We start from the raw sequence: 24,676 nt of genomic DNA, 5'->3' as shown, positions 1-24,676 counted from the left end.
GTCACACTGCTCATCGCTGGAGTATTTCTTACTGTATTTGCTTTGCTCTCACGGGACACTTGGAAAGTGGATAGTTCTTTGACACACAGTGGTTGCAGGCTGATAAAAGCATACTCACTCACTGTCCTGACCCTGTCGCCTCCCCTTTTTGCTTCTGAAGAGGACCATACCAGAGAAGTTCTTTTTTTGACGTGCTTCGCCTGCACCTGAGGCATCTTCAGAAAAGGAAATCTTAAGTTTGGGTCCTTCGTTAGTCATGTAAGGAATGAGCATGCTTTCTGTGTAGCTACAGAGAGAGGTTTTTTTACTTCGTGCAGTATTTCAGAGTGAACTTTAGATAAGTCAGGGTTACTGTGTCCTTTGTAAAGTGGGGCATGGGGAGGCTGTTAGCAAGGTACTTCTTTGGGTGGAAAAATAGTACTATCGGAGTGGGCATCTGAGTGTTTATTATAAAGCTGGTATTTCATGAGAGCCCTTGTGAGGTCTTCTAATGTGTGCTGCTTTGAAGATAATCTTAGGAAAGATAAAAGTTGCTTCAAAATCTAAACTGTTGAATTAAAAAATAAAATAAAATGTCCTTCACAGTGGGGTTGTTCTCTTGAGACCAGTTCAGTTTCTTTTCAGCATAGCCGGAGTGGGGACAATAAAGATAGCTTTTGTTAAACGGTCCCAAAGGATGTGTTCTGCAGAAGACCTTTAGTAGTAGGTAATTTAATCCAAATGTGCTTCTCGGCATCACCCTCCTGCTGGGGATCAAACGTAAGGCACGTGCAGCTTGGGCATGTGCTCCACGTCAGTACATCCCCAGACCACAGGAATGAGCGGGGGGGCGGGTAGGATGGGCTGTGCATCACTTATTTGTCTGTCTGTCTGTCTGTCTATCGACCTACCTGCCTACTATCTACCTACCTATTTATTTTGCAAGGAGAATGTGAAATTTGGGTCCATAATTTCAATTTTCCTATATTCCAGAAGAAATTAGGAAACAAGACTTATCAAGGAAAGTGGATTTATTTAGTTTGGACACACTGGAAAGGAAAACAAAATGAGTTTTTCTTCAACTTCCTTAATAGCAGTATTCCATGTTTAATAGGGAAGATGAAACCCACAGGAAGTATGCCCGCAAAAGTCCAGGCATTATCAAACAGTGAGATCTTTCTGAGAGAGCTCAGTAGGAGAAGTCCCAGAGAAATCCTAATTTTGTGGTTTATTTCTTATGTGTTCCTGTGAGCACTGCTACCGGGGGAGTATCCTCTTCATTCTGGAGTCTGTTAACTGCGGTGCTCTTCATTATGTCAGATCCTGGGAGTGCTCTCTGCCTCTTGGGGTCACTAAATTCAGAGCTCGTATGTCTTGGCTAATTTGGTGCTTTTGAATATAAGAACAGTTCTGTTTTGTATAGTTCTATGGCAGGTTCAGGATGAGCTCTGGGAGGTGATGTTACAGTCTCTTACTTTATGGTTGACCTAACCCATGTGTATGGATTTGAGCTCTTAAAGAGGGTTTGAATAAAGCACTGTGGGATTCCTGTACGCTGAAGTTGGTTATGGGGCAGTTAGCTGCTTTGTGGCAAAAGCTCCCCATTGGTTGCGTTCTAAATATACTGTATATACCTGAAACAGGACCTTTAAATGTGGAGGGATCTTCTTCCAGAGCTATTATCATTCCTTTGTGGTTCTGAAATGTCATGTTCTTATCTATTAATATTCCCAAGCTTTTAGTGGAGCTTACTTGAACAAGCAAAGGTAAGCTAATTTCTGAACATATTAAAAGTCATGGTGGGAGAAAGGTATGTGACATTTAGTTAATATAGTAAATGGACAACCACAATATATTCTAAAGTCTACAATTCATAATATTACTCTCTTACTTAAATGTTTTTTAGTGAGTTAAATCACTGCTATATGTGTTTTTAATCACTGTTTAGCCATCTCATTTTCTCTCAACTAGGTCTTAGATTCTTTTCTAATAATTGAAATAAATGTGTTTAAATCTGGAGGAGAGGAAAATATTGATTTTATACTATGTATATAAAGTTGCTTTGTGTTGTGGTTCCTTTGGGTAGTATCACCAAACAACCATACTAACCCAGTCCTGAAGAATGGTCTCTTCTCACTGTTCCTTTGCTGGCCTCTTTAATCCGACAACAGAGTCTCTTTGTCTTGTGTCTTCACACACACGTGTATCTTTAAAGTACACTATTAATAGCCCATTGAAGAAGTATGACATTTAAAATAAGTCATTAAATTTCAGGATTTCTTCTGTATAAAACCTTTTGCTATTGATCTGTTGAATTTTAACTTCTTTGTATATTTAGCTTATGGTCTAATATTAGATAAATTTTTATTTTAAGAGGTGGTTAGAGGACCATGCCACTGACTTTGGAAGGTGTCAATTTGTTATGTAATATGTGAACCTGTTTTCTATTGAGTTTTACTTTCTCAGCTGAATTCAAGATAACTGCTATTTTAACTGTATGAAATGTTCCAGCTAGCCAGGTACGATGATAGTTCACACCTGTAATCTCATCACTTAGGGAGCTGAGACTGAGGAGTACCAGTCTGGGCTACAGAGTGAACCAGCTGGAAAAACAAAAGAAAAATAAACCCCAAGTCAGTAAAGCTAGCAGATTTCCCACTACACTTCGGATTAGTGGGAAGAGCAAAGCTTTACTTACCTGCAGATTAACTTTTGCTCTCCTCTGAGCTCTGTGTTTGTGCTTTCCACTTTACAGGCATGCAGTATGGTGACTATGTTAATAATCAAGCTAGCTCCACACCAACTCCCTTGTCATCAGCTTCCGATGATGAGGAAGAGGAGGATGAGGATGAGGAAGCAGGTCTGCTTTAGCTTTACACAGTGTGACTTACACAATGTGACTGTTAGCAGCACTTCCTCACTCTCAAGATGAGTTCTGTTTACCAACATAACCAAAAAGGCCCCCTGAAAAATAACGGTGAGAGCCTGTGAGGCGGCAGAGCCTGGGATTGCTGACGCTGCCCATGCCTCCAGTGTACTGAGTATACCTGGAGATCCCAGCTCTGCTTCTGAAGCTTTTCTTTTTCAAAATAGAGCTGTGAGATTTTCCTTGTAAGCATGTGTTTACTCCTATTTGTAAAGTGTTGTCATTTTTAAGTTAGGTTAGTTGTATTTTCCTTTAAAATTTTATGGATGTTAATTTTCACATCTTGACCTTACCAGACAAGTTAATAATATGTAGTAGTAACTGTATGACAAAGGAAGCCTTACACAGGGAGCCACACCAGACTGTGTGTCTTTTCCATGGTGGAGTTCAGACGTCCTGATCTTATTCCACCCACATGTAGGCTGTAGGGTGACTCTGACGAGACTGGGCATCTCACGAAAGGCACTGCTGTGTCACTGTGAACTTAAAGCCACAGTGTCCCCAGTGAGCAGAGAACTGTACTCAGTACAGCTTTTTAACTGTCATTCTTCTCCTAAGGCAACCAAGCTACCATCAGAGTGGCATTAGCATAGAGAAGGAACCTAACACTGAATGTGTTTAGCATTCAGCCATACAAATTTAGTTCAGTAGAAATGATCACTGCCTGCTGGGAATGCACATTCTCAAAGCAGTGCCCTACAACAGTCGCAAGGCTGAAGATGGTAAAGGGGGCTAGAGCTCACAGATGCTTTCTGAGAACCCCACTGTGGAGTCCAAAGTCAGTGTAATATATGGTACTTTTTTCATGCTTAAACCAGTTAGTTCGAATTCAAATCGCTTTTACTAAACTGCTCTGCATAGATTTTTCTAATGGTTCTGGTTTTGATAATAATCTGCTGATATTAATATGCATGCTGGGATGTTCTTTGGAATGTCAGAGTTCTTTCTCACTTTGAATGTAATGTCAAGATTTATGTCCTTGCCTTTCCTGTTGGTTTGACTCTTGTGTTTGTGCTTTCCACTTTACAGGCATGCAGTATGGTGACTATGTTAATAATCAAGCTAGCTCCACACCAACTCCCTTGTCATCAGCTTCCGATGATGAGGAAGAGGAGGATGAGGATGAGGAAGCAGGTCTGCTTTAGCTTTACACAGTTTCCGTCTTCACCTGTTTAAACTGTCTTTATTTACAATCTTAGCCTTTAGAAAATGTCTGAAGACTGAGCAGATTGAACCGCTCGGTTTGGGTTACAGAGGTTGGCTCACTTGATTGGATCACATCTTTGATGATGGTTGACTGTTTTCTTCTTCTAGACATGCCTGTCTTCCCAAGCTGTGTGCAAAGGAATGAGACCTGACTGCAGCCCTGCTGATTGCTATAGCACCCTTTAGGACTGATGTTTTCTGCTGTGCATGCTCCTTCAGATTAATCAAATTGAGCTAGCTGGACTTTGTAATGTGATAGAGAAGCAAGATAGTGATCTCTGGGCTCTGGGTCCCTTGGGCTCTCTTAGCGTGCACTTAGAAGTGCCATCTCAGTATTTTCCTGCTCATGAAACAGCAGATCATGTCACATTCACTAAAGAAGGTATATGGTTGCATGGTGACAACCTGCTTCATTGTATTTTTTATGCTTGATAGGTAGAACACTATTAAAAATTAGACAGTTCAGTTCTTCCACTAATATTAACGCTTGAAGAGTAGATAAATAATGCTCATTCGAGTTACTGTGATTTTCTTCTTACTGTTATTGATTATTGATGGAAGGATTTACTACAGTTTGTCTAATCAAAAGTTGCTGTTCTGTGTGTATGTTTTAAAATATTCAAATCTTTATACATGATTTGAGAGGGATAAAAATAAGAGATGTCAGTTAGGAAGAAATTTTCCTTAATATATAAAAATATCATTTATTTTTCAGAAATGTTTTAAATTTTGTATTTTAACATGATTTCAGATTTTTAAAGTTTAAAAAGATATCCCCATATATGTTTTGCCCAAATAAACCACCTTCTTTATAATTCTTCAGTATTTTTCCATTTATTGTTGGAAAGTAAATCACAGGCATGAACTTTACTACCAGATACTGTGGTGTGTATTGCCTAGTGACCACGGTAGTACAGTTCCAGGAAACTGAACATTGGTGCAGTAATGGCTAGTGTGTAGCCCGTGGTCAGTTCTTAGTGACTGTCCCAATTTCACTTTTTATACCTGTTTTCATGGCCCAGGGTCCAATCCATAATAGTTCATTAAGCTTGGTATGTCTACAATAGCTCTGTCGATGCAAAACAAACAAAAACAAAGCTCTCAGTTCAGAGGGAATAAGAGAGAATTTACTTAAAGCCCAATGTGAGTGACTGGCTTAGGAACGCAGATTTAGGTTGCCCTAAATACCGTGTTCCGATGTAATGGTTTCATGGAGTTCTGATAGTAGCAGAGTAAAGGAAATCATAAATCAAGGTGCGCTTCAAACACATTGGTGGAAGCACCAGGTAGACAGGACACACAGCAAGATGGGGAACCTCTGCTGTGCTGCTGAGATCGGATCTGATTGACATTCTTGTTGCATTGGTGGAGGCTGAGTCTCTGTGTACATTCCAGGATTTACCTGATAAGTCACGAGACTGTTAGGTCCCACACACAGGTGGGAAATAAATGGCTAGTAAGGGAGCTAAAGCTAGCTCAGAATAAGTTTGGCTTTCAGCCTATAGCATACTTGCTTTCTAAAACCTGTCACTATCTTGTAGCTTGTTTAACACAGGTGTGGCTTGTTTCTGGGAACTTGCATTCACACAAGCCAATTGTTTTTTAAAATATTTCCTGATGATTAGAGTCAGATCATATAGTTTTCCCTTTTTATTGCTGCTGTTTTGATTTATTGAGGCAGAGTGTCATGTAGCCCATGTTGGTCTCATAGTCTCTGTAGAGTCAAGGCCGGCCTTGAACTCTTGCCTCCACCCCTCAGCTGCTGGAATTCCATGTGTTCACGGCCACACTTGGCTTAGAGCACACAGCTCTGATAGGATTTCTAAAGCAGTATTTTATTTGCAGTACCCCTGGTGATGCCTGTTCCATATTGATGAAGTTAACAGCGAGCATTCTGTTAAGGTGGTAGCTGCCACAGACTCTGGAAAGTCACTTTTCCTTGTTGAAGCTAATGAGCACTTTGGAGAGATTTTTTTGAGACGGGCAAATGTCCTGGTTTTTGTGTTTTAATTCTTATGTATGTGCATATCACATGCTGATGTGTGAGTCTGTACACAAGCAGAGGTCAGGCGAGTGCTGTGCAGTTCTTGGGGCTGGAAGTGCGGGCAGAAAGGGATGTCTGGCTGGCTGTCGGTGCTGAGCTCTGACCTCCGGTCCTCATGGCTCAGCAAGTACTCCAGCTGCTGAGCCGTCGCTCCAGTCCTGAATACCATGTTCTTTAGTTAGCTGTTACCCGTTGCTTTAGTATTCCTTAATATTTTCAAACTCTCGGGTCCTGTATTGATGAGATGGGCTTATTTTTATGAGGACCCCTGATAGCATCTTGTTCTGGATTTGGCTGGTGGCAGTGTCTTTAGATGGGCTCTGATGTCTTCCTTCCTCCCTTGTAGGTATAACACTGCTTGGGCATGAGGAGATAGAAAGAGAAGGGAATAACATTCCTTTAGTATCATTAGTACGCATTTCATGTGTGTCTGTGACTCTGGGTGAATCCTTCTAGTCCTGGGTGGGTGCTCTTATTAAAACCTGTTACTCATAAGGAACAGGTCAGAGGTATAGGGCGCCCACTTTTTCTCAACCAGTAGGTGGTGAACACGGAGTCTCCCTTTCCTTTTTCTGCATGTTTTCTGTAAGTTGTGGGAAGCAGAACCTCTGTTTACACAGTTAACTTGAAATTGGGCAGTACTAGGAAATATCATGGTCTTTGTTGAGCCCTAGAGGACAACCCGGGCCTTTTCTTCAGGCTCCAGGGTGTTTATATTTTCTCAGCTTCAGAGAACCTGTGCTGTTTGTACTTCTTTTTGAACCAGAGTCTGTCTCCCTGTGTAGTGCAGGTGAGTGTTCATTTGGCTCCTCTTTCCTTTGCCGCCCCACATTCTCACCCCTTCTTTCTTCCTCCCCTGGTTTTTGTGAGGCAAAAGTGAACTCCATTCCTAGACATTTCCCCACCTGGCCTCATCATTCTTACACTTCTGGTGTAAGGAGACTGAGGAACCTAGAGCTACCTAAGGTTTATAGGGGGATAATCCATCAAACTGTTCATTTATCTAAAATTAGCTTTCACATGGAAATGGGCCAGATAGCGTTTCCCTAATCCGGAGTGTGAATTGCTACAAAAGCTAAAACCTTTTCAGTACCAATATGACTCAAGAGGACAATTGTACTTTCCTCACAGTAGGTCATAGTTAATCCTCGATGCACTACAAATATGGAAGATTACTTTTTTTTTTTTTTTTTTGGTTTTTCGAGACAGGGTTTCTCTGTGTAGCTTTGCGCCTTTCCTGGAACTCACTTGGTAGTCCAGGCTGGCCTCGAACTCACAGAGATCCGCCTGTCTCTGCCTCCCGAGTGCTGGGATTAAAGGCGTGCGCCACCACCGCCCGGCGGAAGATTACTTTTTGATCCCATGTTTAAGGTACATGTGAAATATAAATGATTCTTATGTTTAGATTTGGTTTCCAATATACCTCATCTTTTATATATAAATAATCCAAAACCTGAAAAAAATTTTTAAACTGAAACCTTTCTGGTTCTATGTATTTTAGATAAGAAATGTTCAATCTGTACTTTTGTTCCAAAGAAGTATACAGTGGCCTCCACAAATACTTAGGATAGGGAAACAGCATTTATAATTATAGTACAACTTGATTTGGGATTTTAAATGATGCCTTACCTGGAGAGGAAATGCTTTTCTACTGGCACAAGGAAAGATTTCTCAAGCGGAGAAGGGAAATCAGACTAGAGTGTAGTAGCCTTGAACACAAGGGGAGAAGGAGGTGTGTTGGTTGGTAGGCGTGTGGTATAGCTACATTGTGAGGGAAGAGGGAGGGTGGTCCCACAGTCTTGAGACGTGAGGGTGCGAGCCAAGTGTCAGCCATAGTTTGAAGGATTTCAGTGTGTAGGTTATTTAGATGTTTTCCTCTAGGAGTGTAGTGAATTCATGGAGATGTCTTTAAGCGTGTTCAGAATGTCAACATCCAGGTTTCATGTATGTTTGCCTGTGTGCGTGTTTAGTACAGTTCTGACTAGTGTTGGCAGGGATGGTGTGAATGCACTGGAGTGGATTAATTAAGCATTAAGTTGTGTCAGAGTTCAACTGTGTTAATTGTTCCTGACTCTTAGTGGTCCGTTTGTGATTACAACTGGAACTGCTTTGATACTGTGACCAGACTTGGACTTCTGAAAGCAAGTGAGCAGACTTAAAGTCACTAACTAAATTAGAACAGCTGTTTTTTTATAAAAGTAATACTTAGAAAGTTTGTAGCTATGGCATTATTAAGATGGGCAATTTTTAAACTTGTATTAAATTTTTTTCATATAGTATTATTTTTAGGATAGTCTTTCTACCCCATCTCTTCCTAAATCCTTCCACTGTGCTCCCCCTGCAGCCTCAAGTTCTTCTCTCTCTCTCAAAAAAAAAGGAAAAATAGCAAAAAATGAAAATCAGAACAGATGCTAAAAGAGAAAGAAAATCAGTAAGACAGAGAGAGAGACAGAGAGAGAGAGAGAGAGAGAGAGAGAGAGAGAGAGAGAGAGAGAGAGAGAGAGAGAAAATGGAGTCCGTTTTGTGTTAGCCAACACTCGTAGGAATGCTTGGCCTGTAGTGTGGTTGATACACAAAATGACATTCCATTGAAGAAAACTGATTTCCCTTTCTTAGGAGATATCAATTGCAATAGCTGTTTGTTCAGGGGTGGGAGTTTGTGTCCACTTCAAAGTGAGCAATTTTTTTTAAGTTTTATTTATTTATTTCTTGTATACAAGTGCTCTATCTGCATGTACAGCTGCACAGCAGAAGAGGGCATCAGATCTCACTACAGATGGTTGTGAGCCACCATGTGGTTGCTGGGAATTGAACTCAGGACCTCTGGAAGAGTAGTCAGTGCTCTTAACCGCTGAGCCATTTCTCCAGCCCACAAATTTTTGATATATTAAAATTTTAATATTGGCCGGGCGGTGGTGGCGCACGCCTTTAATCCCAGCACTCGGGAGGCAGAGCCAGGTGGATCTCTGTGAGTTCGAGGCCAGCCTGCTCTACAGAGTGAGTTCTAGGAAAGGCACAAAGCTACGCAGAAAAACCCTGTCTCGGAAAAAATAAACCAAAAGAAAAAAAAATTAACATTGACTTACCATGAAAGAGCCTCCGATTCGGGATTAGATAGAAGTATGGTCTGTAATAATTTGATATGAATATCTTCTTATCTTTGGCTTCATTCTTTTTCAAGAATAATTATTTGAGATTTTGTTACTAAGATTTTTTTTTTAAGCATTCCCTTGTATGTGTGTTTATGTGGGATGCAAGTATGCCACAGCCTGTCAGTGGAGGTCACGACAACTTGTGGGAGTCTCTCCTCGCCTCTGTTGTGTTGATCCTGGCAGTCCAACTCAGGTTATTAGGTTTGGATGGAAGAGCCTGTTGTACACGCAGGTCAGAAAAGCGTGTTGAATCCCCTGGAACTAGAGATCAAGATAGCTGAGAAGCACCTTGAGGGTGCTGGGAACAGAACTTAGGTCCTCTGGGAGAGCAGGCAGTGCTCTTAACAGCTGAGCCATCTTTCCATCCCAGAGTTGTTAACTTTATGTTTATGAGTGTTTGTCTGCATGTATGTGCACTGCATGTGTGCCTGAGGCCAAGGAGGCAAGAGAAGGCACTGGGTCACCTGAAACTGGAGTTATTATGGACAGTTTTAAGTCACCATATGGCAGTGGTTCTCAGCCTGTGGGTCTCTAACCCCACAGGGTCACATATCAGATTTTACAGTATGATCCATAGCAGTAGCAAAATTACAGTTGGGAAGTAGCAATGAAAATAACTTTACGGTTGGGGCCACCACAGCATGAGGAACTGTACGAAAGGGTGTTATTGTCCAATGTGTTACGAAAAGTGTGTTAGGAAGGTTGAGAGCCACTGGCTTAGGCTCAGTTTGCACTGCCTCCTCAGTGCTGGGAGGCTTGCATCACCGTGCCCAGCAAAAATTACTGTTTTTCAATAGTTACATTTAAACCACTTTTTGGTAGAATATACCATAGATGGTGGTTGGTGTTTGTTTTGAGACAAGGTCTCACTATGTAGCCTTGGCTGGCCTGGAACTCACTATGTAGATCAGGTTGGCCTGGAACTCATAGAGATCTGCCTACTTTTGCTTTACCAGAGTATTTTGTAGCAGTTTTATTGGGGTGTAACTCACACCGTAAGCTTAACTTACTTAATGTGCTGCTCAGCCCGTTTTACTGTTTTCTTACTTTATCACCCGTCACTATTGCAGAGCGTTCATATTGCTGCGGGATAGAGACTGGTTCTCTTTCGGCAGTCACTTCGCATTCTCCCTTTCTCAGCAACAGAGAGCTCAGACACCTGCTGAGTGTTTGGTGACTGACTTCTTTCTCTGAGCATCGTATGTAAGGCTCATCTGTGCTGTCACCTGTGTCCACACTTCATTCCTCTTCATTGACCCACAGCCAGTCCATTTTGTTATCACCTTTCTTTCCTTATCCCTGAGTTGGTGGACATTTGGGTTGTTTCTCTTTTTTGGCTATAATTCGTCTTCTACTATGAACATTGTCAGTAAGCTTTTGTGAAGGTTTATTTTCATTTATCTTAATGACATTTCTTGGTCATATAGTAACTATATTTTTAGAAATTGCCATACTGTTTTCTAAAGCAGCTATACTGTTATACAATTCCATGAAGTTTCTAGTTTTTCTGTATCCTTACCACAAAAATGTTCTTAGGGGTCTTTTTGGTTTTTAACTGTCTTGGTGGATGTGAAGCTGGCACCATGTTACTGCTTTGATTCCCATTACCCTAATAGCTGGTGATGCTGAGCATCCTTTCATGTGCTCTCTGCCTTCTGTATACTCAGCACATGGAGTTCTGGGTTTTCGAGAGTCGTGTGGTTGTAGTGAACACTTACTTAGGCAATGGTCATTTTATCGTAGCCCTCCTGTGCTGGGCCATGGCACTCTCTCCTGGTGCCGGCTAGCTTTGTGATGTACTAAAGGAGGTTGAGTTATATAGGATGAAACATTTTTGTCACCGCAAAGAACCCTTAACTCATTAAGCCATGGCTCCTCCTTTTACTCTCCCTTGGCCCACAGTGGCTACTAGTCTACCCTTTGACTCTAGATTGACTGTTCTCGGGATCTGCTGAAATAGGACTGTGCAGTGTATGTACTCCCTCTTGTCTGGCCTTTTTCCCTTAGCACGTTTTCAAGATTGGTTCACATTGTAGCAATTATGACCACTTAATTCCTTTTGACTGACTTGTAGTCCATTATGCTGGCTACGGCACATTTGGTTTTGCCATCATCTATTGGTGATTACTTGTGTTGCGTGTTTGTTATTTGTTTTGAGATGGGGTGTTGTTATGTAGCTTCGGCAGGTTTCACACTTGATGATTCTTCTGCCTCAGCTTTCTGAGTGTTAGAATTATGGGCATATACTACCACACCAGCCGTTAGCATATTTTTTTTAATGCCAGTACTACAATACGTTTTGTTACGTTTTGGTGACAGGGTCTCACTAGGTTTCCCAGGCTTAAGCTTAATATTGAGCCTCCTAAGTCCAGGATTATAGGTGTGTGCCACTGTGCCCAACACTGAGAGACCTTTGACCCTGTCCATCCAACCTGCTGAGCTCCAGCTAGCCATGGTCTTGTTGGAAGTGCTAACTGACCTGAAGTTATGTAGCAGGTAAATGGCAGACTCTCCACTGCATTTTTCTGCTTTGAAATCATACTCTTTGCTGAGAATAAAACATCCCTATACAAATAACTGTTGATCATGTCCTTAGTTAATACAGTTAATTCTTAAGGTTATCTGAAGGTTATATTCAGTGAAGGATAGTTATGCATGCCCATTCTTTTTACATCACAGTTAAAAATCAACCTAAAATGTAGTTTAAACTCTGTCAACCTAGGTGTCCAACAACAGAGGAATAGATAAATAAAAAGTGATTTTTATATACAATGGAGGTTTTGTTTTCAGGCATAAAGAGTGTTTAAGTTTTTTGTAGGGACAGTGAATGAAACTGGAAGTAGTCATATCAAGTGAATGAAATCAGTCATAGAAAGACAAAATTTGTATGTTTCCTCTCACCTCTGATTATTGTGTAAGTGTATAAACTCATGCACACAGAATGACATGGAAGTGAAAGTGAAATTGTCTGTGTGAACAAAGGAACTGATGGAAGGGGAGAGGTAGGGCAGGGTGTGCTCAGTATATAATACATACTGGATGAACAGGTAAAATAAATAAAAAAGGAAACCTAAAATCCTGGTTATAGCTCAGTTAAGAGCCAGGGATAACCTCTATACAAGAGTTTTGTCATTTTGGTCCCTAGAGAGGGGCCATATGCATTTTCTATAGATCAGTGTAACTCTAGTGTTTTTACCCAAGATTCCCAGTGAAGTATTTGTTGAGTGAATGAATGAAAGAACTGTATCTCATGTTCTGTTCTCCCATGTGTCCTAGCACCACTCAGCTTTTCTTAATCTAGCCGGTTTGAATGGGCACAAACAGTAAGTTCTCATTGTCTGATGTTTGTGTTTACTAGCATGGTTTCCATTGATGTTCCCCTTTCAGTGTGGTGGCTGTTGTCTGATCTGTGTTCTGCACATGATAAACGGAGGCACAAAAATACGTTCTTCACGTTATGTGGAAGAAACTCAAGCCATAAAGTCTTCTTGATTTATTTATTTATTGGCTTTTTTAAAAAGTATGTATGAGTGTTTTGCCTGCATGTATGTATATATGTACCACATGTGTGCTCAAGAGGTCACAAGAGGACATCAGATCCTCTGGAACTGGAGCTATAGCTAGTTAGGAGCTGCCATGTGGGTGCTGGGAATCGAACCCAGGTCCTCCTATAGAAGATCTCTTAACTCTGAACCATCTTTCAGGGTCTTTGATGAATGTATGAAACAGCTCTGCTCTGCAAAAGTCATCTTAATTATCTTAAACTTCCTAATACTAATAAAGTGTATTTGATACCTTGATAGATGTAATATTTCAGGTATGGTTCCATTAAAGTATCTGCTAGCCCTAAATTTATATTTGCTTATTTTTAGAGTTTGATGTTTATTCTTGAAGTTAATGTATGTCTAACTAAATTTTATTCTACCCATCACCCGCATATTCTCCCCACCATTATTTGTTAATCTTTCAAAATAATTTTTTATTACATTTCTGTATTTGTTGGGGTGGGCATGTGCCTCCCATGGCCAGTGTGTGGAGGTTAGGGTACAACTTTCCAGAGTTGGTTTTCTCTCTTGGGATCAGATTCAGGTGGTCAGTTCAATCTATCATGGCAGATGCCTTTACCTGCAGAGCCATTTGGATAATGTGTGTGTGTGTGTGTGTGTGTGTGTGTGTGTGTGTGTGTGTGACTGTTTTCAAACATCAGTCATTTTAATTTTTCCAAGCGTTGGGAATTTTCTTAGTTGAGCAAATCCATCTTTAGTCCCGTGCCGGCATTAGCGGTGAGATGCACTGTCTCTGTGACCTTAGCAGGTGTCTCTTTCCCTTCCAGGTGTCGACAGCTCTTCCACCACAAGCAGCGCCTCACCCTTGCCTAACAGCTACGACGCCCTGGAAGGAGGCAGCTACCCAGGTGACTTGCGTAGAGTTTGCACTGTTCACTGAAGTCACTGGCCACTAGTCACTTTAGAGGTGACTGTGATCGTATCAAAAGCAGACTGCATTTTTTTTTTTTTTTTTTTTTTGGTTTTTCGAGACAGGGTTTCTCCGTGTAGCTTTGCGCCTTTCCTGGAACTCACTTGGTAGCCCAGGCTGGCCTCGAACTCACAGAGATCCGCCTGGCTCTGCCTCCCGAGTGCTGGGATTAAAGGCGTGCGCCACCACCGCCCGGCTAGCAGACTGCATTTTTAACAGAAAAAGTGGGACATTTTCCTGCATCTTTCAGCCTTAATACTGTCGTATGTCAGCAATGCACGTTGTTTCTGGTGGCCTGAAGAAATTTGTTGTTTTGGTTTTTTCTTTTTTCTTTCTAAAAAAAAAATTATTTACTAGGGAGCACCGTTCTTCTTTCCCTTTCTTTTAAAAACTGGCTCCTTAAATTGTGCTGTTTTTGTTGGTATGCATAGGTCTTGAGTCCCTTCTCGCAAGCTCTGAGGATAATTATTTGATTCCTTACTTCCCCCATGGTTCCTGGTGCCTCCATGTGGTAAAAAGCCACCTGGGAGTAGATTTTAGATGCATCACTTTTTATTTCACATGTGTAAAAATTTTACCTACATATACATATATGAATGTATCATGTGTGTTCCTAATCAGAAGAGGGGGTTGCATTTCCTGGTGCTGGAGTTACAGAGGGTTGTGAGCCTTTGCATCTGAACCCACGTCCTCTGCAAGAGCAAGTGCTCTCAACTGCTGAGCCATCTTTCCAAGCCGTTAGAGGCATCATTCTTAATTACACCTGGAAATAATTTCATTGCATGAGGAGATAGAGGGATAGTGGGTGGTGTTAACAGAAAATAAATGAACTCTTGTAACAAGGCATCATTTCATCATAGTAACTTACACTGCAATCTTCCTTATGTTTCTGTCTCCTGTCACTGACACACACCTGGCACGCTCCTTCCCTTCACGACTTCAGCATTCAGAATGACAACAGATAACTCTGTCCTTCTCTGTGTGGCCTTATCACTTTGATAACATCACTTTCACCAGGATGAAATGTAGCTGAAGCTGTAATGCCTTATACCTAAGAAACACGCTGTCATCACACCATGAACCAGGAGAGAATTTCATCCTCAGCTGAGTGTTCGGTTCCCTCTGACTTTAAACAAAGTTTGAACAACAGTCTTTTGTGGTCTGGTATTTTTCTTCCTAGGAATTGATGGGTGTGTATGTGTGCATGTGTGTAGAGTTTAGGAACTACTTCAGTCACAATTGCTATTACCAAATAGTGTCTGAGAGTTGCTTCTTGTACTGAAGGTGCCTACTGCAGCTCAGTATTCTTTCACAAGCTCCAAACTAGCCTGAAGTAAATGTTCCTTGAAGTACGTACAGCTCAAAGATGAAGGCCCGAGTGCCAGACATTGGTATGGTTTATCTGTCTGTATTCATTCAACCAACAAATTTTAGTCTTGTAGTAAACTGCTTTGACTGTATGTCTGTGACCTTGGGCAGGTTTGTATTTATTTATTTATTCTGCAGTCAAATTAAGGAACTATGCAAATACCTGTAGTGATAATAATAAATGAATTGAAGGCCTGCCTACTGTGTGTCTGGCACTAGGAAAGGACTTAAAACTTAGGAACATAGGAAGTATTATTTTTTCCTAAAGGAGAGGAAAGACCTCTGTGCTTAAAACTCCCATGTTCTATCTTACATCTGTTACTATACTGTTACCATTTAAGAGACCCCTCTGCCTGGGCTTCTGTCTCAACAAAGGGCAACAAGCAGCAAGTGTGAGGAGTTAGGGTTGCACTGAGGTGGAGCTGCTCCTGAGAAGTTCGCCAGTTGGTAAGAGAGTCCATGAGCGCATGCGTGCGTAATACGTGTGTGTGTGTGTGTGTGTGTGTGTGTGTGTGTGTGTGTGTGTGTGTGTGTGAGAGAGAGAGAGACAGGGTGGTGGCAAAGTGTCTCTTATCTACAGGCATCTTACAGATTCCAACAGTCAAACAGGGGCTGGGATTCTTCAAGAGACCTTTGAACAATGGGTTTTTATTGTCATGTACTTTTCAGACAATGTTTTTGCAGACTCTTATAGCTGGTAAAGAATACCATTTTGATATGAAAAGATCAAGTGATTATAACTTACAGAGTTGATTTAAATAAAACCAAGTCAGTATACCAATGTCTTAAATTGGCTGCATAGTAATTTCAGTTTTCTTTTTGTGTGTGCTGCTGAGTTTTCTGTTTTTTCCAGTTTGACTGACATTTTTGAACATTTATTTTTAAGTTTAAATAAAAATAAAGAACATCCAGTCACTAAATTTTCTCAGGCACTTAATGATGCCAGATGTTGTGGAAGTTTTAGACACCGTTTTTCACATTCTACTCGTAATTTATCTATGCAAAGAATGCAGGTTTCTAGGGGATTGTAGGAGTATGTCACTCCTCGGGGTGGGCAATTTGCAGAAGGGTTGGATAAAGGACAATTTGGAGAAAAGAGTAATTTATTTATAATCTTAATTGCCTTGCTTTGTTTTCTGCTCCTTAGCTCCAGTTCTGCTGAGAGAATTAAAAAACAAAAATATACACTACTGTGTTGGCTGTGTGTGGTATTATTAGAAGTACCAGCTGAGGAATTTGTTGTTGAAATCATCCATAGGACAAAGCAGTACATAAAATGATTGATAGAATATTGATAGCTACTGACGTTGGATGATTTGTACATGGGTTCAGTGATCTATTCTTTCTAGTTGCTATATGTTTTGCATTTGTCACAGTAAAACATTTTGAAAAGAAAAAAAAATGCCAAGGGTTATTGCTTATCATCCTGATTTGGGGTTGTGAACACTTCATTTTTTTTCCTTGCTAGATATGCATTCTTCTTCAGCAAGTAGCCCTGTTCCTGATCGTGCCCCGGAACCTAACCCCACCCTTGCCCAGACTCTGTCTGCAGCCCCTGCTCCCACGGCTCCTCACCCCACAAAGGTAGCAAAGCCTTTCGGCTATGGCTACCCGACTCTTCAGCCTGCTTATCAGAATGCAGTAGCACCTCCAAGCTCTGGCGCACATCCCAGTGGCCCGGCGTATTCTGGATATCCTCAGGTGTGTTTTCAGTCCTGTTTGATAAATTGATAAACATTGTAAACTGTCAATTAGAGCACATCTCTGATGATCAGAGCTTTAAAGAGGTGGAGTCTCGATGAAAAGATAGCCACAGTTTAGATTTTCTTTATTGTATCTTTAGGGTTTTGCAGTTTTTATATAGGTATTTTTTATAATCAGGAAATTAAATGATAATTTAAATTTATGTTTACATGTGTATATGTATGTCTGCCATGTATGTGTGGATAACCACAGAGGCCAGAAGAGGGTATTGGGTCCCTTGGAGCTGGAGTTATAGGCAGTTATGAGCTTCCAGCATGGATACTGGGAAGTGAACTTGGGTCCCCGGGAAAAGCCAGTGCTCTTCATCATTGAGCCACTTCTGCAGCCCCTAACATTAACCTTTTCAAAATTGTCTATTACTAAGCTGGGATTTACCTCAGAAAATAAGAGAATGTAACTTAGTATTTATTTTAGACTCTGTTCTTTACTTGAAGGGCTCTGATATAAAAATCATCCTGTGAAAATCTTCATGAACAGAAGTTGGTGAGCTTCTAGTTTGTGAGCTCAGTAGCTGTTAGTTATTTTTCTGTTGTTGTGATAAATACTGTGACCCAAAGTGACTTATGGCAGAAAGAGTTTATTTTGGCTCATGTTCCCAGAGTGGAGTCATAGTGGGGAAGACATGTCATGAGGCAGCCAGAGCAGGAAGCTGGCTGATTCCATTTCATGACACAGGACACAGGAAACTGAAAGAAGGAACTGGAAGTGGGGGTGCGGGAGTGTGATATATTCTCAAAGCAGCTCCCAATGACATACTTCTACAGCAAGTCTTCATGGCCTGAAAGTTCATAAATTCCCCCAAATAATGCCACCGACTGGAGACCAGTTGTTCAGATACACAAGTCTACAGAGGAAGTTTTCATCCCCACCACCATTGTAGTAGTGGTCAAGATCATCTGGTGACTTCCTTGAGCTCTCTTTAAGAGCATTGCAGTTCTGTTGTATTCAGAATGGTAAATAGTTTTCGTTTTCATTCATTGAAAAGAAAAGAAAATGTGGGGAAATGAGTGAAATGGCAAAAGCATTTCCTCTTATGCTTAGCTTAGAAGGAAAACATGGGGGCTGAGGAGATGGCTCCGTAGCAAAACCCTTGCCATACAAGCATGAGGACTGGAGTTTGGATCTCTAGCATCCATGTAACATCCATGTAACTGCTGAGTGGGCATGGCAGTCCACTCCACCGGGCATTCCCCAGAGCAAGCTGTCTAATGAGACTAGCCATCCATGAGCTCTGGGTTTGACTGAAAGACCTTGCCTCAGTGAATAAGGTAGAAGAGCGAGTGAGGATGATCCCTGTCATCAATCAGGCCTACACACGCGTGCACACACATGCATCTACACTTATACACAGAAAAAGTTGAAAAAGAAAACAGGGAATTGTTTGTATCTGGAATTTCATCTTAGAATTAGGTGCAGAAGGAAAGGAGGAAGAAAACTAGAAGGAGTTTTGGGGTAATCTGGTTGATTTGGTACTGACCTCCTCTCCCCCATTTCTTATATGTTCCTTGTAGGTACATTGATCCACACAAAGTCAGGTTCCAGTCTTGACTATCTTGTGCTTTAGGTGAATTCCTATGTAGAGTTAACGTATACTTGAGAAAAAATTCTGAGATTGGCTTGATTCTTGGAAGTAGCAGGCAAGGAGCAAATGGCCCCTTTGCCTGGCTTTGTAACTCACACTATTAGAATACAGCTGTGGCCCTTGGCCTCTTGTGTTGTTACAGATGCTGTTACATTACAGTGGTAGAGTTGAGTAGTGACTACCAAAGTTTTAAAATAGGATCTCAGAGCCACTGCTGAAAACATGATTGTTCTTGGTATAGGAGAATAGGACTTCGTTTTGACTTCACTTTTTGAGATAGTCTCCTGAAGGTCAGGCTGACATCAAACTCAATGTGTAGCCAAGGATGACCTTGAACCCTTGATCCTCCTTCATTCACCTCCCAAGTTGCTGGAATTATAAGCATGTGCTACTCTGCTTCACCTAATGAATTTTAAAAAGTTGAACATGTCTCATGCCTCTTCTAATCATTAACCCCCTGAATAACGAGCAGCCACTATCTTGACCCCAGATTACTTTTAGCACTCTTCGAATCATACTACATGCGTTATTGTTGCTCTTTGTGTGACTACAGTTTGTTCAGTGTTAGCTCAGCTCCACTATGACTCTACTAGCTTATTGTTGTTGATGGGCAGTAGGGTAAACTTCTGGGTTTGAAGCTATTATGAATTATGAATGGTTCTCTTGTGAACATTTCTGTCCATATCTTTTAAGCAGATGTTCAGATCCAGGAGTGGAATTGCTAAGTCCTGGGGTATCCATACTGTCATTCTTAGCCTCGGGGAGATTTTCATAATTAGTTTCTTGAAGTGGGAAGAGTGGAGGTAGCCGTTCCCTGGACTAGAACCCTGAACTATATAGAGAAGAGAAAGTGAGCTGAGCACAAGCATTTGTCCATCTCAGCTTCTTGGTTGTGGATGCAGCTCCCTCACGTGCTAGTGCTGTGACGTCCCTGCGTGATGAACTATAACCTCGAGCTGTGAGCCACAAAACCCACCTCTCCCTTAAGTCTCAACTATGGCAAAAGTAACAAGACATAACATTCAACTCTGGCAGTCAGTGTTGGACAGTTTTTCACAGTGGCTTAAACTGCATTGGCAACAGCAGGACCAACATTTTTTTTTTTTTGTTTGTTTTTTTTCGAGAGGACCAACATTTTTAAATTCACCTAAGATTGACATTATTAAGATGATTTGAAGTGCCAGTTAGAATATATATAAACTGTGTTAATGTATATGCAAGTGTGGAGGTCAAGGGACAATGCTGGGGAGCTGGGTATCTCCCTCCACCTTTCCCTGGGTCTTGGGGATTGAACTCAGGTCACTAGACTTGCATGGCAAGTGCCTGTACCTGCCGAGCCATCCTGCTGGCCCTAGAATCCATATATGGCAGCTTTAAGGAGCCTTCTGTAGTACAACTGACATCCTTTAAATGTTGCACACGGTGTAATCAGTGGGTCAGCTCTGAGTCTAAAGGCTTTCTTTGGAGTGATTGCGATGGCCTTCATTGAGCAGTGAGAAAGGCCCAGCTTTTCAACCCTTCTTCAGAAAAGTGCATCTTACGTTCTTTTGTTCTTCAAAGGCTGGGTGCTAGGATTTGATCCCGGATTCATCATTCATTTCCTCCCTTTATTGCAGAGAATTTTGGAGAAAAGCCTTTCTTGCATATCCATCATACGACTCACAGCCAACAAAAAGAATAATAATTTCTAAGTGTTATTAAAATTCAGTAACTATGCAGATTTCCCTAGTCATTTTAGAAATGCTCTGTTTGGTTGTACAAATCATCAGCCAAACAATAACTTAACTGGTACGTTTGCTTATGTGTTATAGTTACCATTTTAAGTTGAAACAAGCCTTGCCTGTTGAGCTCATGCCTTTGTCGGATGGGAAGACCGAGCCAGCTGTCCTGTGCTGTGCTCATTGCTTCCTCGTGGTGTCGTTTTCCTGTGAGCCATGAATTAAATCTAACAGCTTGATTACTTCAGGTTCATTATTTGATGTAGTGACTTACGTAGGCCTGACCCTGACATCCTGATGATATAAACTAGTTTCTGTCTCCATGCAGTGGTGTGAGGATTGGCTAGTGCTTCGTCTGCTGACCTCCTGGTCATTTTGAAGTTCCTCGTTAAGTTTTTACCAAGTGGGTTTTAGCGTTTGGTGATATCTTTGTACCTTCTACTCCAGATGACCATTACCTAAATCGTTTATTTCAGGATGGCTGGTAAAATAGTGATTTTCCGCAAGTTCCCATTCTGTATGTATTAGTTAGAATTGGTACACATAATGAAACCTTTGGCCCCTTTATTAAGGGATGTGGAAGATAACTGTACTGTATATAGACAAAAGGTGTGTCCTTTTTTTTTTTTTTTTTGTCCTTTTCTTTGTTAAAAAGCCTGGGGTTAGAGTGGTGTGCACATTGTAGTTTATATTATAAATAGCAAAAAAGGAACTAAATGGAAAAGTAATTTAAAATGTTGATTATAGGTGAAGAGTAAGGTATCAAAATCATACAATTTTTGTAAGGTTTGTTTTGTTGGTGTTGGAGAGACATCCTGCAGATGACCTGGGTTCAATTCCCAGCACTTACTGTGACACACATCCCAGGTCCAGGGGATCTGAGGCCTCCCTCTGGCCTCGGAGGGCACCAGGCACACCACTGGTCCACAGACATACATGCAAGCAAGACATCCATTCACAAAAGGAAATTTAAATTTAAGTTCACAAAAGTGATGAGGAAATTCAGAAAAGCCATTTCTGAATGAATCACATATTAAAACAAAAGGTTATCTTGTCATAATTTTTGTCCTTTGATATGTACCCCAAGAGGCAGTAAGATTAGTTAGAACAATATTTTTCATGGTACTAGAACTTATTTCTTAAACCCTACGGATTGCTTTTTATCCCCTGGGCTGAATATTTTTGTGGTTGTATAAATACAGTTCTTTGTATTTTGAGGGAAAGTCCATAAAGAACTGGTCATGCAAATGACCTTAAAACAAAAGAAGTGTAAATGTAGGTATTGCTTTTGGTAATTCTTGATTTACTTAATTCAAAGATTGAGTAGTTTTAAATTGTGGAAATAATTCACTAAATTATTTTGAGTTAAGATAAAGCTGTGAAGTGTGTGGTGGCACGCACCTTTAATCCCAGCGCTCAGGAGGCAGAGGCAGGTGGATCTCTCTTGAATTTAAGGCCAGCCTGGGCTACAGAGTGAGTTCCAGGACAACCAGAACTATATAGTGAGACCTTGTCTCAAAACAAACAAACAAACAAAACAAAACAAATGAAAGAAGAGAAAGCTATGAGCTCATAGTAGTACTATAACATAACAGAACTATATAACAGAACTCTAGACATGTGTTCATTCTAAGGCATTGGCTTATCTTGAAACTTGATAATTAATAGAACTTGAAAATGCTGCAGAATTTATCATCCCTGTCCAATGTAAATTATATTTTTTTATGTTGAACAGTTCGATGTTATGAATAAAATTGATTTTGCTTTGAAATGCTTAATTATGCTTTAAATTGACTGTTAAGATATGACAGTGAAGCCTCCTCGAGTTCCCTTTGCATTAAAATCAGTGTTTAGAAACTTGTCTTCGTATTTGTTGTGTAATTTTCCTTTGCTTTGACTTTCTCTCTCAGCATTACCCGGGTGTGAACCAGCTGTCCTCTGCTCTAGGAGGACTGAGTCTGCAGAGTTCTCCACAGCCAGAAAGCCTCAGACCTGTGAACCTCACCCAGGAGAAGAATATCTTACCTGCGACTCCTGTTTGGGCTCCTGTACCTAACCTGAGTGCGGAGCTCAGCAAGTTAAACTGTAGCCCCGAGTAGGTACTCTCTCCTTTAGAGTGTTTTTACAATAAGAGAGCTTAGATGAAAACAGCCACGACTTCCAGAAATAGGCAGTGTGCTGTCGGTCCCTTGATTTTGTTCACATGGGCTTTTCTGTCTTGGTTTTGATAGAAGTACATGGAAGCTTCCCTCAGTTTGGCTGTGTTTGGGAGTGTGTGGGGTGTGTATGTGTGGCACACTGTATTTGTGTTGGTTGTGGTGGTACGAGCCAGAGGAAGACATCAGATGTCCTGCTCTGTCACCCCGCTTTATTCCTTTGAGACAAAGCCACTCACTGAACCTAGAGCCAAGCTGACATTCAGCGTACCCCAGCAATCCTCCTGTCTCTACTCCCTACAGCGGGTACCCGGGGCCAGCCACTCCTGCTCTTTCTCATGGCTACTGAAGATGTGAACTCAGCTCCTGTGCTGAGCCATCTCCCCAGAACCCCTGACACTCTAAAAGTGAGGTAGTCTTTGAAAATCTCTTTCTTCAGGCTGTTCTTGCACAGGTGGTGCTAAGATGGTTTCCATAAAAGCACCAAGGAGTAGGCTGACAGCTCTGCCTGTCCCTATTCCATCCAAGCTCTTCTCGGGGTGACGGGGCCTTGCGTTAGTGAGTGACTACACCTTTTCTAGGAGTTGAATGTAGTGGGTGCGTAGGTATGGAAGTTGGCTGCCTGCAGTAGTGTATGCCCGTAGTCCGAACTCTTGGGATGCTGAGTCAGAATGAACTCCAGTTAAAGGTCTTCTTGGACTACTTCACATCCAGATAAAGAACTCTTGTAGTTAGGGGAATCTTGTATACGCTTTTGTTTAGTTATGGTTTCTGAAAGTAGCACTCTTCAAAATTAGAAAGAGTAATTGGTACCGGCTTTAGAGAGGACAGACCCAGGTCTTTACTGGGGTTCTAGGTGGAAGTGGCTGAGTGTTAGTGTTCTATTTATTAAGGAATTCAGGTTGAGTATTCTTTTCTAAAATGCTTCAGGCTACCAAACAAGTGCTACTAGCTTTTGGAATGTTTCCATCGACTTCTTTGGTTAGGCACTCTTAATTGGAAAGTCTGAAATACTCCGACAGGAAACCTTCTGGGCATCCTGTCTTTACTCAGAACACTTTGGATGGAGCCTTTTCAGTCTCATATTTTCAGAGTAGAGACACGGGAGCCGGAGCCTGTGGTAATAGCACCTACACACAGGGCCCGTCCTTGAATCAGTAAACATTTTCTGGATGCCTTCCAAGTTGTGAGTGAGGCAGTACACAAAACAAGTTTCCTGAGCTCTGTGGAATCATCGAACTTGCGTTCTATTAAGAAAGATAAATGTGCATTATCAGATTAGTGAGAGAGTACTGCACTGCACTCCTGGGAAATGTTCTACGATTCTGTACTGCAAGGAGGCCCCGGGAGGGACTAGCAGAGTGTGTTCAGGGAATTCATCGAGCCTGCGGGAGCAGCTCTCTCTTCCCAGACTGTCCAGCACAGCAGGAGTGTGCCCTAGAGCTCAGGTAGAAGCCATCCCTCACTTGTGGCCTTAGGCCCGAGGAGAAGCGGTGACTGGATGAGTCTTGTGGTAAGAGTGAGTTCAGGATGAAAGGTCCAGTAAGTGGGAGCATTGTGTGCCGGAGCACTGTGTGCCAGAGCAGTGGCATTTTCTGCAGCTCCTGCCTGTGCTGTACAGAGCACTCACTGTGTGTTAGACTGTGCTGTGCTTTTCAGCTGTGCGAATGGGGCTCCTTGATCAGGTCTTTGGACACCGGTTACAGTCATGCCTGGCTGAGTGGTCTTCTTCCCCAAATAGCAGTGGTAACCTGCCCAAGTGGTTCTCACTCGGCGCTTCCCGGTGCGGCTGCCCCAGTAGCTAACTGCTGCATGTTTGTGTCTTGGCAGTTCCTTCCGATGTACCTTGACAAGCATCCCACAGACACAGGCTTTACTGAATAAAGCCAAGCTTCCCTTAGGACTGTTGTTACATCCCTTCAGAGACCTGACGGTAAAGTACATTCTAACTATTCAGGTTCCGGTACATGTACAGGGTATCCAGACCTCTTTGTTTCCTGCTGCATGTTTGTCTTCTTTTAGTAGAGTTGGAAATAATCATTTCTGGGCTGGTGATTGGTCCCCAGGACCCACGTGGTGGAAGGAAAGAGCCGACTCCCACAAGCTGTCCTCTGACCCCCACGTTCAGGCTATGGCAAGCACACCCCCACACATCCCACACACTGTGGCACATGCCACATGAAAATAAATACAGTGTAATACATTTCTTGTAGAAATTATGATTTCTGTAAGATTCAAGGCAACACATGTCTTCTGAGCACCTGCTCTGCCTGGCATTGGTGTGCAGTGGCCACAGCCTGGATCT

The 24,676-nt window shown here is 41.7% G+C and overlaps 1 protein-coding gene across 2 annotated transcripts in view; it reads left to right on the top strand.

Moving 5' to 3' along the window:
* Positions 1-24,676, top strand: part of Sec24b (SEC24 homolog B, COPII coat complex component) — a 79,636-nt gene that overhangs the window by 33,718 nt on the left and 21,242 nt on the right. The window contains exons 4-8 of one of the 2 annotated variants that reach the window (XM_052731477.1): positions 2,735-2,839; positions 13,641-13,721; positions 16,620-16,852; positions 22,126-22,310; positions 24,202-24,304. In XM_052731477.1, coding sequence (XP_052587437.1) covers positions 2,735-2,839; positions 13,641-13,721; positions 16,620-16,852; positions 22,126-22,310; positions 24,202-24,304 — 707 coding nt within the window. The remainder of the gene's footprint in view (positions 1-2,734; positions 2,840-13,640; positions 13,722-16,619; positions 16,853-22,125; positions 22,311-24,201; positions 24,305-24,676) is intronic. The other variant, XM_052731478.1, reaches the window with a different exon arrangement.

Source organism: Peromyscus californicus, unplaced genomic scaffold (genome assembly GCF_007827085.1).
Source record: "Peromyscus californicus insignis strain IS unplaced genomic scaffold, ASM782708v3 Scaffold_9__1_contigs__length_137607984, whole genome shotgun sequence".
Taxonomy (NCBI): Eukaryota; Metazoa; Chordata; class Mammalia; order Rodentia; family Cricetidae; genus Peromyscus; species Peromyscus californicus.
This window is presented reverse-complemented; position numbering and strand designations above follow the sequence as displayed.